Genomic DNA, 15,858 nt, shown 5'->3' with positions numbered 1-15,858 from the left:
CATCTGGTTGCATCACTGATATGCAACAACAAAACAACTCAAACCAAGCCACAACCACCAATGTTCCAGCTGTGTGGTTCCAGACTGAATCACCAGACAGCTACAAGAAGATCATCCACCCAGTTGCTGCAAGAGGGGGGATCCAGACCTTAAAAATTTGGGACTAGCTAGACCAAAAGCGAAGGGAGAACTGTTCTTTGTCTGACACGCTGCTGCTGAGACGTGTCGGGGCAGGGGATTGGCAGCCACCGAGCTCCCCCAGCCCAGGGGAGCTGCCGAGCCGGGCACATGACAGCGGTTAGCTGATTACTGTTTAACTCCCAGCATGAGGGATTACACAGCCTGGAGAATTCCTGCATGGAAACATGAGCAGCCCCACACCACCACCTTCCAGCTCAGATGACCTCTAAGGATCAGAGGGTTTTTCCAGCATTTTTTCTTTAAACCTTTCATCGGGCACAAGCACCAGAAGCACTAGCCCTCCTCCAGGTGCCCTCTGCCAACAGTTGCCTCTGAGCAGCATTCACTCTTCTGCCTCACCACCACAGCTAATACCCACTTCCACAGTGCAGCACCAGTGCCCCAAGAGTACAAGTGCTCTCCCCACCTTAGCTCACCACACTGGTAAAGCCACCATGGTGAACCTCACATCATCTCACACTGTCACTGTTTTTTTTGCTTCCCTACCTGGAAACAGCCTCTGAAGGGCACCTGCTATAGAGATCAGGCAATCAGAGCAAGAATATTGCTCTCTCCTTCACACTGAAGTTGCATCTGCTATTACCAAAATGCAACTGCACCCTGCAAAAAGGCAGGGCTGCTAAAACACACTGGGATCAAGAGAACAACGGTGTTATTTTGGGCAGCAGCAAGAAGTGCCATGAGAGATTAAACATCCATGACTGCAAATCAGCATCAGCAGGGCTGAGCCTTGAAACTACAACTCCTGTGCCAGCAACTTCTTTGACATGTACCACAGACATTTAGGGCACTACACACGTGCTTGATCTTAATGATGTGTTTTCATGACCCGAGGTCATGTTAAGGGGTGAAAAAAAACAACCCAAAAAGCAGTGAGCCAAATCTCATAGTAATCTTCCCGCGAGTCATATGCTACCCACTCACCTCATCCCCATATAACCATCCTCACACCCATACATCATGCCTCAAGGAATTAGTCAAGAATGACCAGTGTCATCCATCAAGTGTAGCAAACTGCAGACCTAACCCTGCTACCTGTCTCTCAAGGAAACCCTTCCCTGGCAGGCCATCCATATTGCCTATGCTGCTTCTCCTGCCAAAGGCATGGCCAGAAGCCTCTGGGTTTGCAATGGTCTGTTCAACCCCAGCACAGTGCCTGGTGTCAAGAAGTACCTGTAAACATCGCACAAAAGTATGGGCTGCAGGCTGCCAGGACCACGCGGTGCGCTTCCATCTCCACAGCTTCGGCCACAATCACCACGTCACAGAGGAGCCTCTTGCTGCCAAAACACCAGAAAAGGCAAAGATCATTTCAGAACTCCCAGTCAGGCAAAAAGCTACAATGGCATAGCCTGAAAAAGTAAGCAGAAGACCCACAGTACCAACAAGACAACTGAGCTTCTGCCAAATCCCAGTGGAAGGTCCTGTAATCTTTCAGCTACCAGCTCCAGTCAGCGTTTGCCTACAAAGCAAAGCCTGAATCCCCCCAGTGCTGCAGCCCCTGCCTATGGTTCTGCTTCTCCCCAAAACAAAAATCTGGAAGCCAGACTAGGCATACATGCTGCCTAAAGAACAGATGGGTAAGAGGTTCCTTCCATCTCTCAAACAAGTAGGTCTTGGAGAAGGCACAAATTCGGGCACTACCTGGAGCCAAGCTCTAGTAGATCTGTAAGACAAGAAATCTCTGTGCAAGGGAACACCAGCAGTGCTTTTGTCTTCTACAGGGAAAAGGAAGAGTGGAAAAATGAAGTTACTTCTGTGCTTCCTTCCCTGTTTAGCTTTAAAGAACATGACCAGCAAAACATCTCCTGGCACTGACCAGCAAAGAGGCTGCCTCACGGCCATCTCCCAGTGAGGAGATGTCAATCACTGGAGTTTATCTGTGGGCCTGAGGACCTTGTTTACCACATGAACCAGTTTGGGATTAAGAGTCACTGGGATAAAGCATAGGCTTCCAAACAGAGAGCAAAAAGCTTCTGAGCTCTCACACTGATTCATTGTACAACTTTGGAAAAGTCATTTCATTAACTAGCGACCTCTTCTACCAGCCTCACGTATGTCCTTTGAGGGTTCAATAGTTAACATTTACACCAGGCTTCCAAGATGCCAACAGCTACAAGTGGTCAGCCTCCCTGTAAGTTGGTTTAAGATGTTCGAGTACATAAATGCAAAACAAGGGTGTTCTTTTCAAGTGTCAAGCCTGAAAAAGGATCCGTGTCTGTAAACCTAGATGTCCCCTTCAGAAATGCTTATCATCACCCTGCACTTCCTCTTCAGGAAACACAAAGTTTCTAATAGACTAGGTGAGTCCCCTCCATATATTGGAGTAAGCGAACAAAACATCTCCGAAATGGAGGGTTATAGTTGGAAAACTGAAATAAAGTAGGAACTGGTAGTCTGTGCTCTGTGTTCACTCCAGTTTGGAAGGGATGATGGCAATGAGAGGAGTTCTTTAACTGCCTCTTAATGAAGGCTTCCTCATTTCCTCCAGCTTGTATAATAGGTGCTCTGTTCAAGTCCTCTTTGTACTATAGTTTCCTAACGAACCACTCATGAAGTTAATTTAATCTACAAAATGTCAAGTGAGAAACATACAGCAAATAGGTTAAAGGCTTAGCCAAGATTTTTCCAGACACTCTGTATGAGAGTTCTGGATGTATCTGAACGGAGGCACCACCACTCAAGGCAGCTGTTAACACTGATAGTTGACAGCTTAATGGATCACAAGCTCAAATGCACATAAAATAGACATAAGAACAATATATTCCAGAACAGAAGCTGGCAAAAAAGCACCCAGAAGAAGAAAATATCAAATGGGTTCTTAAGGGTAGCTTTCAGTCTTCTATGTTTTATCACTTCAGTACTGCACAGGATACAGCTAACTACATGCACTAAAACACTGTCCATCTCCAGCTACTCCCACTATGCTTCAATTAACAAAGGAATAATAGTAGCACAATAGATTTCTGCACAAACCTCTATTTTCAGATCCTTTGCTTTCAGTACAAAGAAAAGACTTGAGAGATGCCAATAATAATTTATAAAAAAAGAGACCAACGTACCCTCTGTTTCGTGTAATTGCTATAAGGAAAGGATATTTCCGTTTTCTGTTCCAATGCAACTGAGAATTGCTGTCAGACATCTGTGGAAGGACATTTCTAATGGTTCTCCACACCAGAGAGGGTATATATTGGGAAACAATTCACAAAGAGAGGTAGCTATTGCAGCAGCTCTTGAGAGTTTTGAGCAGGCAGGAAGAGTAAAGGGTATTATCTGCTTTTATCATACCATCTGGATAGTCAGGGAACACATATGTTCATGTGTATGACACATGTACTTTCCAGAGGAATTCTTTTAAAAACCAAACCTCTAATCTCTATTTGAATGGTAAAGGACTCGAGTGAACTTGCTGAAGAAATGCCTACTGAACTTCTCTCTGGTTAGGGGGGGTTAACAACCACCAAGAAACAACTGGGGTTTAACCACTGCCACTGCATTGCTGATGTGATGACAGTGGTTCTTGAGGACAGCGTTCACTGCTATTTTTTCAGTCTCCATTTGCACTGTACCCACACAACTGTGTAAAGACCAACGTGTTGTCTTTTAACCAATATCAGGATTTTAAATTTGCAAGTAGAAAACTGACATTCTTCCTGGGGTTGTTGCCTTTTTTCACCCCCTACTTTGGAGTGATAAGCCCAGATGGAGCAACCCTGGTAGTTAAAGAGAATAAGAAAAGTACATTAACAATCTTTGGTGTGTAATTATGTGTAGGTGTCTTAATATCTGTAATGTTCTATTATTGGTTTTCAGACCATTAGCTCAGTTAAGAATGTAGTTTACAGATGAATTTGCTGTAAGTAATGGAAAAGACTAAGTGTATTATCATCTATAAATGAAGGCTATTGCTCAGGAAATGTTTCTGAGACATAGATGGCTCCCCTCTCCTGGGAAGACAGAGAAATCTGAGACTGGGAAGACCAACCCTCTTCAAAAGGGCTATACTTCTTCTGTCTCTTGGTACTTGTTGATTAATTCCCTATGTGCCATCATTAACCATGGCAAAGACAGTGCAGATTTTTTCCTAAATTTCCCAGGAGCCCTTCTGTTCCCATCATCACAGTTTTGCCAAACCAGAGAGGATGCCTATAAAGTCAAAAGTGTACCTCCGTAATTCATTCATGACCTTGAATGCTTTTCTCATGTGAGAGGGGTTGACTGTCACTGTGCGCTGGTCCTTTTCATCTTCAGCTGCCTCAGAGGATCGGGAACTCTGCTTCATGCTAAAAACAGGGACCAAAAAAAAAGAAAGCAGAAAGTTTGATTCAATGACACTTAGAAAAAAAAAAGCCTCGTAAAACTGCAGCACAGGATATTATGCACAGTTACTGGCATGTTTGTTAGTCAGCTCAGGTTCACCACATGAAGAGCATCACAAAATGCAGCTACTTCTGCATGGATGTTGAAAGCCAATCCAGCCCACATTTCAGTCAGCAGGATGAAAAGGAAAAAGTGCCAAGCCCTTGAGGACAAAGCCTAGCCTTATAGGCTTCAGGAAAGCAGTATAAGTTGAAACTCAAGCCAGAACATAATTGCCTCACTGAATAGAAATAGAGTGCAGCACTGGGAACTACATGAGCACCATGGATACTTTAACACCCATACAGAGAAAGAGTCATCTGAAAAACACAGGCATATAATACATGACTTGTATCTTCTTCTACAGATGAAAGGAGGAGAGAGTTATTAAAACTCTCTGCACAGCTTCCAAAGGACCAGCTTTACAGAGGCCACATCCCATTTCCATTTTAGAAACAGGGTTATTTAGTGCTACTGATATGCATAAAAAGAATTATAAACCATACTTTCCCACCAGAACCACCAGCCGTATAGGTAATATCAAACCAGATCCCCCCAGTTATGTGCTGCATTTAATCAGGCCAACAGGTGCCTCAGGCACATACACGTCCTCATTACTTTGTTGGGAGCATTGGCTCTTTACAGAGAATTGACATCTGGTCAATATCTCCACCTCCCTGATCCAAAAGTGTGTGAAATCACTCAGAGCTAAAGGTTTCCACCCATGAAAACAAGCTGCACCTAGAGCCAGGTCCTTACAATCCACTGCTTATCCCTCAAATCTGCCAGCAGGTAAAGGCAAATGAGACAAGGCAAGGCTGTCAAGTCAAAAGTGAACCCCAGGTAAAGGGCAGACCTCAGGGGGTAACCTCATCAGGGCCACCCAAGTGGGCATCTTCTCAAGACTTTTCCTTCTAAGGACGGTCTTCCTCAGCTTCACTGTTGTCCCCTCTTCCCTGCCACCTTTCTTAGCTGCTCTTGTAGCACAATAAAAAGGGCTGAATTGGGTTAAACCAACACTCCGGGCAGGCCAGCATCCTGACTCTACTAGTGTCCAGGGGATGACGTCTGAAGAGTGCAAAGCCAGGGAAGCATGGAAGGATCCTTCCCCAGAACAGCCTGCCAGCCCCTGCTGAGGTGTGTATGCATGCAAATACACCTCTGTATACATGCATACTCACATACAGGGACCTGTCCTCTGTAAAACCACAGTTATTCACAATTGACAACCCCTTGACAGTGTGAAGCCCTTGCTGAACTTTACACCCTCCCTGTTGTCTGCTCCTGACCAGTGGCTGTTACCAGCACATGTCCCTGAGATCACAATACACTCTGTAGCCCCAAGCTGTCCTCGCTGGGTTGCATTGGCCTCCTTCTAGAAACAAGATGCTGAACAGCAGCCAAGCTGCGTGTAGCTCAAATACACGTCTGCATACTGAGAGGCCTCCAGCTTTGTGCCCGAGACAAAGGTTAATGCCAAAGAACAGCCAAGTCCAATTCTTTCATTTTAGTGAGCAAGTGAAATATTTTCAGTCATAAGAGAAGCTCCAAGGCTGAGCACCACATCTCTCAGCATGTGCCCCAGTGAGGGAGACAACTTCCCAGGGTGCGTTACAGTCGCTATCCAATTAGCTTAGTATTAAAAGCTAGATTAAAGGAAAAACATATCAGAAAGAAGAGTATATCTTGTTAAATGTTTGGTATTCAAGCAACAGGTACCAGACAACAACACCACAAGTCTATCTGTCCCTGACTCTGTGCCCACACATATTGCCAGCAGCACTCACGGGCACGGGGCAGCAGTGGCTCTCGGCTCCTCCCCACGTTGGCACACCCTAGCCAGGGAGTCTACTTGCCCCAGGGACATGGTCAAATTCAGCTAAGCCTCAGTGCTGCACATATCAAAAGGCCTTGGTTGAAATCTTAGGCCAAGTGCAGTTTGACCACAGCTTTAAACATCCCATTTTTATAAGCATTGCTTTTTAGGCAGCTAAACCTGTCCTTGCAACACACCAGAGCCAAGGAGTCAAAAATGAGGCTCTGCAAGTACAAGTGACCTCACTGAGCTTTCAGTCTCCAGAACCAAAACACGTACAGGAAGCAAAGAAAACAAACAAAATAGTAAAAGAAAAGAGAAAGTGAAATCAAAAGGTGATGTCAGGGACAGCTGGACTACTGGGACAGGACAGCCAGACCCCCATGGGACACAGTCATTGTCACAGATGGACCTCTAAGGATCCATATCCAGTGATGGACACAAAAATCACAGGGCTGCTTTACCAGGAGAAAGCATAACACTGAGATTTATTTATTAGCACTCCAGTGCCAAAGAATAAAGATCAGTCACATTCAAACTTCTTCACTCGTGAAAGACACAGTTCAAGGGACGTGGCAAGTTTCAATGAACACCAAAGCAAATGTCGTATCAACAAGCCTTCATAAAGCCTCAACTCCACCAATGTCTGCCTCTCTATTTGAAAAGCAAAAACCTTGCATCAGAATTTCTGAAAAAGGTCAATTTGTTCTTCTTAAAAAAGCACAAAAGGTAACTTTTTTAAAAGCATCCTAGAAGACATCCTCTGCTTTCCTAGCAGGGGTGGATTTCATATTTTGCCAAAGGCTAACTGTACGAGAATACTGAAGACTGGCTTGTCAAAAAACTCGTCTCAGAAAAATCAAGATCTGCTAAAGTTTTTCCAAATGACTCATACAAAAAACACATTTGAAAAATTAATGGCCAAGAGCCTTTAACTCATCTTTGAGACTGACTCAGCTTCCACAGAACTGTGTTCCAGTAATGGACAGAGGATGATTTTATCTAGGAGAAAAACTTCACACCCCAAGGCACGAGCTCTCAAAGATCAGCAACACATTTCCAACATTTTTTTCCAATAAAAATGCAAGAACCTAAATGCTCCAAGTAAATGCAACCTGCCACAAAGCAAACGCTATCCTGAAAACACCAAAACAGTGAACTGCACAGGCATTTTCTGAGGGCTTTTTTCCCTGCAATACTAAGAATTATTACAGTGTTGTCGTCACTATATTAATGGAGCCAAGTAAGGAAAAGGATCCCCTGATCAAAGGCACTGGGCAAGACCACCTGGATGTGCTGGAACCGCTGCATCCCATGTTCACAGAAACTTTCCCCCCAGCACCTCCACTTTTGCCTAGCTGACATCCTACCACACCAGCAGCACTCGCAAGCTGGCTGCCAGAAGCAATTTGTTCTATTCCTGGGCTGTCTGAGACCATGCACCAAGCGAATGGACAAACGATTTAATTTCCCTGGGCCAGATGAACATCCTCATTAGGGACACAGCAGGATTCTCCTAAAATAAGCAATGAGGCTTTTACTTTCAGAGAGCAGCAACACCACCACAACCTCCTGTATGGCCTTTCAATGCTGTCCCCAAGAACAAGTGAGCCCTGATTTAAGCATCCCCAACTAAGCCAGCGAAGCTAATCACAACCCTGTTTACACCATGCTCCTCCTTTCCCACTAGCAGGGCTCAGCTCGAGCCACCCGTGGGCTCACAGCACAGCTCCTGCCCGAGCACGGCCACAAAACAGCCAACAGAAAGATATGTTAAAAACCCACAACCCATAGCTCTGTTGCATGCATCTATCAACTATAAAGTTGTGTTGCCTTAGTTACCAGCAGTAATTACAGATGTCTTTGTAGATTACATGGAAGAATAAAGCCTTCCTTAGAGCTAAACAGTCCCCTGGCAAGACTATTGCTGTGCAGAAAGCTGGTAAACCCCAGGAACAAAAATCTTGGCTCTGCCAAAACCAATTCTACCACTGGCTTTACTGGATCCAAGAGTTTATTCTAAAGCAGAGGCAGATCTCAAATGTACTCTCCTTTGGAGCAGAGAAGAATGAATGTCTGCTCACATTTCTGGCAGAATAGCCCCTGGGCTCAGCTCTTAGCCCACATGTGGCTACCACAAAGGTCCCTTAACATCGAGCTCTCACACTGGAGAGATGATGAGACACCAGACACAGCCAGTCCAGTCCAGCCCAGCCTCACCCCTCTGCAGTATTGGAAGGGTTTCTGCATACTGCAGGCTGAGGTCTGCTCTCTCGGTTTGACCCATAACACTACTGAGCTTCAGCCCCCCAAGCTTGGCCAAAGAGTCAACAGGGCTGGGTGACCTGCCCTTCCACAGTGCCAGCAACCCAACACCTCCACAGCCCTTCAGAGAAATTTACAAGTGACACACTAACTGTATTCTGTCAAAGTCTATGGAGCTTCTTTGGGAGATACATTACAACCATCACTGTAAAATGTTAATCTTCAGTCTCCCAGAGATTTGTCACAGCTCTCCTCTAGAAACTTGATAGATGCTTAACAGCAGCTACCAGTGTTCAAAACTAAGGTTTTGACCTCTCCTAATATACATGAAGACCAAGAGCATTAATCTAGTCTTAGCAAAATTAAAAATCATTTTACTTAACCGGCATAACTTTCTGTTTGGAATCAACAGCCAAAAACATGGCACAAATACACCATGCCCAACAGGTTTATTCCTCAGGTTAGGCACACACAGTAAGGAAAGGATGTCAGTGTAGTGGCATATTTACAAAAATTCCATTTCTGAATTTGTCTTTAGCTATATAAAAAGACAGCTAAAAAAAAAAATGTGACTGAAGGAATCTAAATACCAAGATGGATTTTGAGAGGATTTCAGAGACACATCATTTAAACACACAGACAACGACACAATGGAAAGAAATGGGTTTTTTCCTAATATCAGTATTATTTTCCTATTTTGTTGCATTTTTTCAGTGCCTACATCAACATGGAGACATTAGCTTAGAAAATAAAACACACTATTCATATAGAACAGATCCCCAAAAGGGTATTTGTATCAAAGGAGACCTCAGGGGAAAAGCAGACTTCAGGAACTACTGAGAAGAAAAGTCTTTACTGACAGTAATGGAAGCAGCACAAAATAACTCGAATATGACAATACCATTTGCTTTCAAAGGCAAATATTGTACTTCTCCAACAAATACTATGAAGAGACCAACTCCACTCAAAACATCAAAGACTTTCTAATAAAAGACCTTCTAATTCTTTAACCAAAAAAAAACCAACCACTCATTCCAGGGTTTTTATTTTTTCCTACCCAAACTCAAACCCATCTTGCACATTCAGAACCATAGTACCATGCCAAATCATGAAGCCTTATATAACTTCTCCATAAAATTAAAGTCCTTATCAGCATACTAACAGAAAATGAGGGCACTAAAATGATTTATTGGCAAATGTGAATGTTTGCAGTTAAATTCCCCTTGCCTCTGGCTGCTCCTGCCCACATGCAACGACATGGGCACATGATACCACCAAACAACTCGGATGTGCAAGTTACCAGGATATTTGAGTCCGGGCAGGCTTGGGACCAGAGTCAGAGGTGAAGTGAGCACCAAGAACACGCTCCTCACTGACTACAAAAATGGAAAAAGCAGCACTGTGAAGAAGTAGGGGGAATTCTGTTGTCATGAAAGTCACAGAGTGTAAAATTTGAGGCATGACACAGATGTGAGTTGAAATGCAGGGCAAAGGTACAAAAATGGGAACAGAACCAGCCCACAGTCTTGCCCACCAAGGTCATTTTTTAACACCTCACAGAACCTGCTCAAAGCAAGCAAAGCAGGCTCAGCACAGTCCGACACAACGTGCCCTTTTGAACCAGAAAGCAGGCGAATATTTCCAGCTTTCCTTGCCAAGAGTCAAACCCCACATTATTACTGCCCACGACCAGTTCAGAACCGCCTTCCTCTTCCCGAAAACCAGAAATACAAGCAGCAATTTGGGTAATCATTCCTTACTTACATAGGCAGGGGACATGTTGATGGGGACAGGCATTTTACACCCTACAAACAGATGGTCTGGAAAAAAATGAGGCAAAACAGTCCAGTGACTTTTTCACCCATTGTATCCTCAGCAAAAAGCCTCCAGTCAAAATGAGACCACCACTGGTAACCATAAAAAAAGGTAACAAATAACAGTGCCAAGGATGATCACAGTCCAGGGTACCAAAACAGCTCTGCTTCACTTGAGTTCGAGGCACTTGAAACTATTAATCTTTGGATTAATACCCAGAGGTGGTCGTTCATACTTCTATGAGAAGCCTTACAATGTAGTTTAAAGATATGTACCAAGCTGGAAGTCTTACATACACATGAAATACCCAAACAACTGCAACCATTGAGCTGCATGAGGGTAGAAAGCTGCCTTTCATAGCTTGCAAAGCAACTCCCACAGGCTGCTTCGAGTGTCTTCTCTGGACAGAGGGAAAATCTCCAGAATTTGGGGGTTCATCTCACCTTAATTTTCCAATGTACCATATTTAAACAAAACTTATGTCAAGCCTTGACGATTAGTCCTACCAGCAGGACAAGCCCCCTCTCTATTCCCCCCATCCCCTGCAAGGTCACCAACACAAAAGGAAGTGATCAGCACATCCTGTTAAAAAAAAACACAAAAAAACCCAAAAACAAAACCACAAAAACCCTGACCTATCTTAATGTGTAGTTTGATGCTGTACGAGCAAGCTTCTGGTGTGCAAAAGGCACCCTGACAGAGGGGAGAAAGACTGAAGGCAGAGCAGAAACACTGAACATCATCTGGCATCTAAAAAGTCCCTGTGCAGCAACAGCCTCTTTTATGCATTCAGGACGACTCCATGACCGCTTCTGTATACAGGTTTTTGAGCAAAACAGCTGCCCTGCAGGAAATAAAGTATATATAGCTCAGCCATCGTGCTTGCAATACAAGGGATCCCTGCTGCCTGCCCTAACACTCGTGCAGTGTACAGCTTCCACATACACAGACAGGTAAATAGACCCCAAAGGCGCCACAGACGTTACAGGTTTTCATTCATGACTCAAAAAACGCAGCAGATATCAGTAGGTATGTCTTCAACCGAATGATGAAGTCGCTGCCGGAGGTCCAAGTGGTAAGCAAAGCACATACAAGCCCGGCGTTTTGCAAGGCACATCTTGTCGACGGAGTAACCCTGCAGCACAGCAGCCCCAGGCTCCTTTTGCTGCCCCACGGGCCATTTTAGAAAACACACACTGGAGCAGCCTCCCTCACCTCGTTATCCATATCTAAAACACATGCTACTGAAAAAAACCCAACCAACCCACACTGTTCCTTCGGCTTCGGTATACGGGGCGAAACAGGCTGTCACCATGACACTGCAACATGCAGTAACAACCCGGCAGGCGCCCATCGCAGGTGTTTCTGCAAGCGGGCAGGAACGGGGATGGGGGGGAGGTCCCTCCAGCCGCGTCCCGCATGCCTGCGCACGGCCATGGGGAGCTGCCGGGGCACGCAGACCTCATCGCCGGGGAACCGCATCCCCGCTCCGCATCCCTCCGGGCAGACACCGCGGTTCCCCCCAAGCCGGGTCGGACACAAAGGCTCGGCGGCCGTACCCACCTCTCTTCCTCCATGGTGCGGTACGGCGGGGCCGGGGCGGGCTCAGCGGCCCGGGCCCGGCATGGCTGCGAGCGGCCGCCCCGGGCCGCTTCCTGCGGGAGCAGAGCGCTGCGTCCCCGGCCCGGCGCGCCCCGCCGCAGCCACTACCGCCGCCGCCGCCCGCGGAGCCGCCCCCCGCCTCCGCTGCCTCCGCCTCCTCGCAGCCTCCGCCCCCACCGAGCTTGCGACCGTCGCTGGGCAACGGCAGCTGTGAAGGGCGGGAGAGAGGGAGGGCCGGGGGAGGACCCGCCGCGCCGAGCCGCCCCGGCCCGGCCCCCGCTGCCACCGCCCCCCAGCGCGCCCGCCCGCCCGGGCTGCGGTTCGCGCCGCGGGCACGACCTCCGACCACGGCAGCCAGGAACAAAATAGGTCAATGGCCCGCCCCGGGCCGTCCTAGCGGTGGTGGCGAGCGGGAATGCACCGGGCAGCGAGATGGGAGAGAGCTGGCAGCCGCGAGGAGCGGCTCTTGTCTGCCCACTATCCAGCCGTCCCCCTGCCGGTTGCTGATCTTAATCCTACTAGCAGTGCCGTTGTCTCCACACCTCGACACTTGGCCTCTGGGAGACGGCGGATGAGCCGAATGGCCCCAAACTCCCGTATTCCCTGCAATCTATAGACTACAGAAAAGTTGTAGCAGACTGAACCACCAGTCAAGCTCATGCACAGAGCACCAGCAGGAGAGGACAGGTGATGCTCAGACTTGCTGGCACAGGACAGAGTCCCAGTCCCCTGCTGTCTCCACAGAAAGCAGGATCTAGTTGCCCAATTTATAAAACTCTTGTTCTTCTACAGCCTGTCAAGCAGGTGCTAAACTGCAGGTGCTATTTAGCCTAAAGCACTGGACAAGATCATTTTTATTTCAATTGATACAAACATTGGGACTTGTACATAAACCTATCTTTTTTTCCCATGTCAAGAGATTTTCTCAATCTGATTTTGCAACAATGAGGCCCTAGAGGTTAATTATACTTAAGCCAAGAAACATTTGCTTATTTCATTACTCTTCCATTCACAAACTATTCTTGTGCAAACGAAAGAAGTAGAAGTATCAAGAGATTTCTCCTGCAAGTTGCAATTTCATCTCTTTTGTAAATTAAATTACCTCATTCTTCTACATTTCTCCTCAAACCATGTCCTCAGCCTAAGACTCATATCTTTTAAAACATATCAGCAAAGATCATTGAACAGATGCAATTGCATCTTCCACGTGACTTGTTAAGTTTCTCAACAAGCTTTTGAAATCTTCATCTCTCCCATTCCTCAGATAAGAAAATTTAACACACCTGGAAGTTAAAGAACTTTTCATCAAAGGCCCATGGGGGTGGAAAGTCAAGAATCGTGCTGTTTAAACACCATTTGGTAGCTTCCCCATAAACAGCAGAAATACAGATAAAGCCATGAAGTCAAACCTCACACAGGATCCGGACAAAAATCCTGCATTTGCCCTCTGAGAATCCTGTTAAACTATCAGTTTAAGATATACAGATCCTCAATGTCCATTCCATGTTACACTCTCGATGCACAATGTGCAAAACTGCAAGACACAGAGTTCAAACCACAGAAAAAATAACTACACTGAAAATCGTGTAGTTACCCAGAAAATGAGGGGTAGAGCTTGTTTCTGTTGAGTAAACCTCTCAGTAATCATAAAAAGTACAGATACAAGAGCAGGTCCTGAAGTTGTTCTGAAGTACCTGTTTATTTTTATTAACACATAGTTTTTAAATAACAAAATATTAGGTTTTAAGCACAAAAATCTACATCTTGCTTCAGTCAACCTGGGAACTAGGTGCTGAGAGAGAACCAAACCAACAAGCCCTTCTGATACGCTTTGCTCCACCAGTATATACCACTGGACTCTACAAATGCCGATAGCAACCACGGAAAGGTAAATCCCAACAACAGACAAGAGCAAGCCAGTGAATAGTCCTTGTTGAAATGGGACAAAACCACATTCCAGTAATCAGGGATTATCTTTATAGCAGCTTTGCAAAATAATTGTGACTGGGGAACAGCCCCAATACAAAAAATTCTTGCTTGTTTTTAAGTGCAAAGATTGGTATCTTGAAAAGCATTCCGTTAAAAAGAATTAGAAATACCTGATGGGGGCAGTTTTTCCAGCCTCTTTCAAAAATTCCCAGTCCTGAGTAGTCTTAAATCCCTCCCTACATCTAATCTGCCTTCAATCGCTCACAACCATACAAGCGATGCTCAGAGCAGAAAGGTCCACGGAACCCCTGCTCCAGACAGAATCACCAGTCCATGGCCCACCAAAACCTTTCCAGATTCCTGAAACAAGCTTCAGATCCACAGTCAAAGACCAAATGCCCTGTCTCCAACGAGCCATAGAGAGAGAAGAGATCAGTGACAGTGTGCTGGGGACAGCAAGGAATTTCTTCAATAAAAAAAAAAACAGGAAGGGAGGGAATAAAAACAATCCCTGCCAAACTGATACAAAACTCTCTCCTGGCCCAAAGTCTGGCAGCTGGTTTAACCCTAAGGTTGTACGTAAAGCACAAGTGCTTCGAAGAATTGAATTCTGTGAAAAGCGCCAATACACATGGATAACACTGTTTATCTCCACAGCTCCAGCAGAAGTCATAAAGAGCCACCTCCCTGAAACCCAGCAGAAAGCAAACTGCGTCGACGTGGGGGAAACTCTTCCTGGCTCTGCAAAGACAACTGCAAGAGCCCGAAATCACAGCATCATGCAGCTTACATACAGTGTAAACAATGATTCAGGACCCCTTCACTCCTTGGATATACCTGTTTCCAGGTATATACCAATATGCAGATTCCAGATGTCTATCATAAACAACTTGCTGTCTTTAGCAGCTCTCCTTTTCAGGGGATTATAATCCCCTCCACCAAATTATTTATCAACTTCCTTAAAAAAAAACATGGCTTCTGCTTTGAATTGCTGTGAAAGGTGTACATACAATGCTGCATTCACTGAAGGTTCTAAAGCTGCATGTCCTCAGCCTAAATTATTTTGCATTAAAAATATATATAAGATAAATATTCCTAGTCCTAGAGACACATATGTTTTTCTAAATGTATCATTAAGTCTATGTATTTATCCTTGTCTGAGTGACCAACTTGATCTAACCCTGGAGCTGGTCCTGCTTTGAGGGGTGTTTGAACCAGATCACCTCCAGAAGTGCCTTCCAACTAAACCTATTCTGCAATTCAAATTAAGTGGGTAGATCTGTACTTCAACCATACTTTTGTGGGAAAAGGGCCACGAGGGAAGTTAATATAAAGAAAACCAGTGAAAGATATGTATTGAAGCCGGTGTCTTGGTATCTTAGTGGCCAACTGAAGTCACTTGGAGGTAGTATCTGAGTACTGCACTGGCTCTCAATGGGCCTGGAGCACAAGGCATGACAGCAGAGAAGTCCTGAAGGTAGCTGTTGCCCAAGTACTGCTAGCTTTAGAGCACACCACATTGCTTTCACATACAAGCCCAAACAGCTGCTAAAATTCAGCTACTACAGCAACTCACAGGGATCCAATTTACCACAAGTCTCAAAAAGAAGCCCTAGGAGACCTTCTAGGCAGGGACCTTCTCAGCGCTGGAATCAGTGATGTTTTGGCAGCTGAGACTCAAGAGGTAAGAAATCCCCCCTGAAGCATGAGATCTGTAGAGGAGAGGGGGCTGCACATGCACCTCAGTACCCTGCTCCCCAGGTGGAGATGCTGCTGAAGCTTAACTCATAGCACGGTTCAGGATCATTCACGGCCTCTGGGACCACTGCCCTCTACTGGTAAATATCCCCTTTCATACTCTTATCTGCCAT

At 45.6% G+C, this 15,858-nt stretch overlaps 1 protein-coding gene across 4 annotated transcripts in view; it reads right to left on the bottom strand.

The window, feature by feature from the left end:
• KLHL3 (kelch like family member 3) overlaps window positions 1-12,131 on the bottom strand; it is a 48,858-nt gene extending 36,727 nt beyond the window's left edge. For all 4 annotated transcript variants that reach the window (XM_062002476.1, XM_062002477.1, XM_062002478.1 and 1 more), the window contains exons 1-3: window positions 12,020-12,131; window positions 4,368-4,484; window positions 1,375-1,481 (exon numbers count right to left, since the gene is read on the bottom strand). In XM_062002476.1, the coding sequence (XP_061858460.1) occupies window positions 1,375-1,481; window positions 4,368-4,484; window positions 12,020-12,033 (238 nt within the window). In that variant the 5' untranslated portion in view covers window positions 12,034-12,131. The remainder of the gene's footprint in view (window positions 1-1,374; window positions 1,482-4,367; window positions 4,485-12,019) is intronic.
• Window positions 12,132-15,858: the final 3,727 nt, after the last annotated feature.

The sequence above is a fragment of the Colius striatus genome, chromosome 9 (assembly GCF_028858725.1).
Source record: "Colius striatus isolate bColStr4 chromosome 9, bColStr4.1.hap1, whole genome shotgun sequence".
In the NCBI taxonomy this organism is placed as follows: Eukaryota; Metazoa; Chordata; class Aves; order Coliiformes; family Coliidae; genus Colius; species Colius striatus.
The sequence above is the reverse complement of the archived record's forward strand: the minus strand, read 5'-3'. Positions and strand labels throughout refer to the sequence as shown.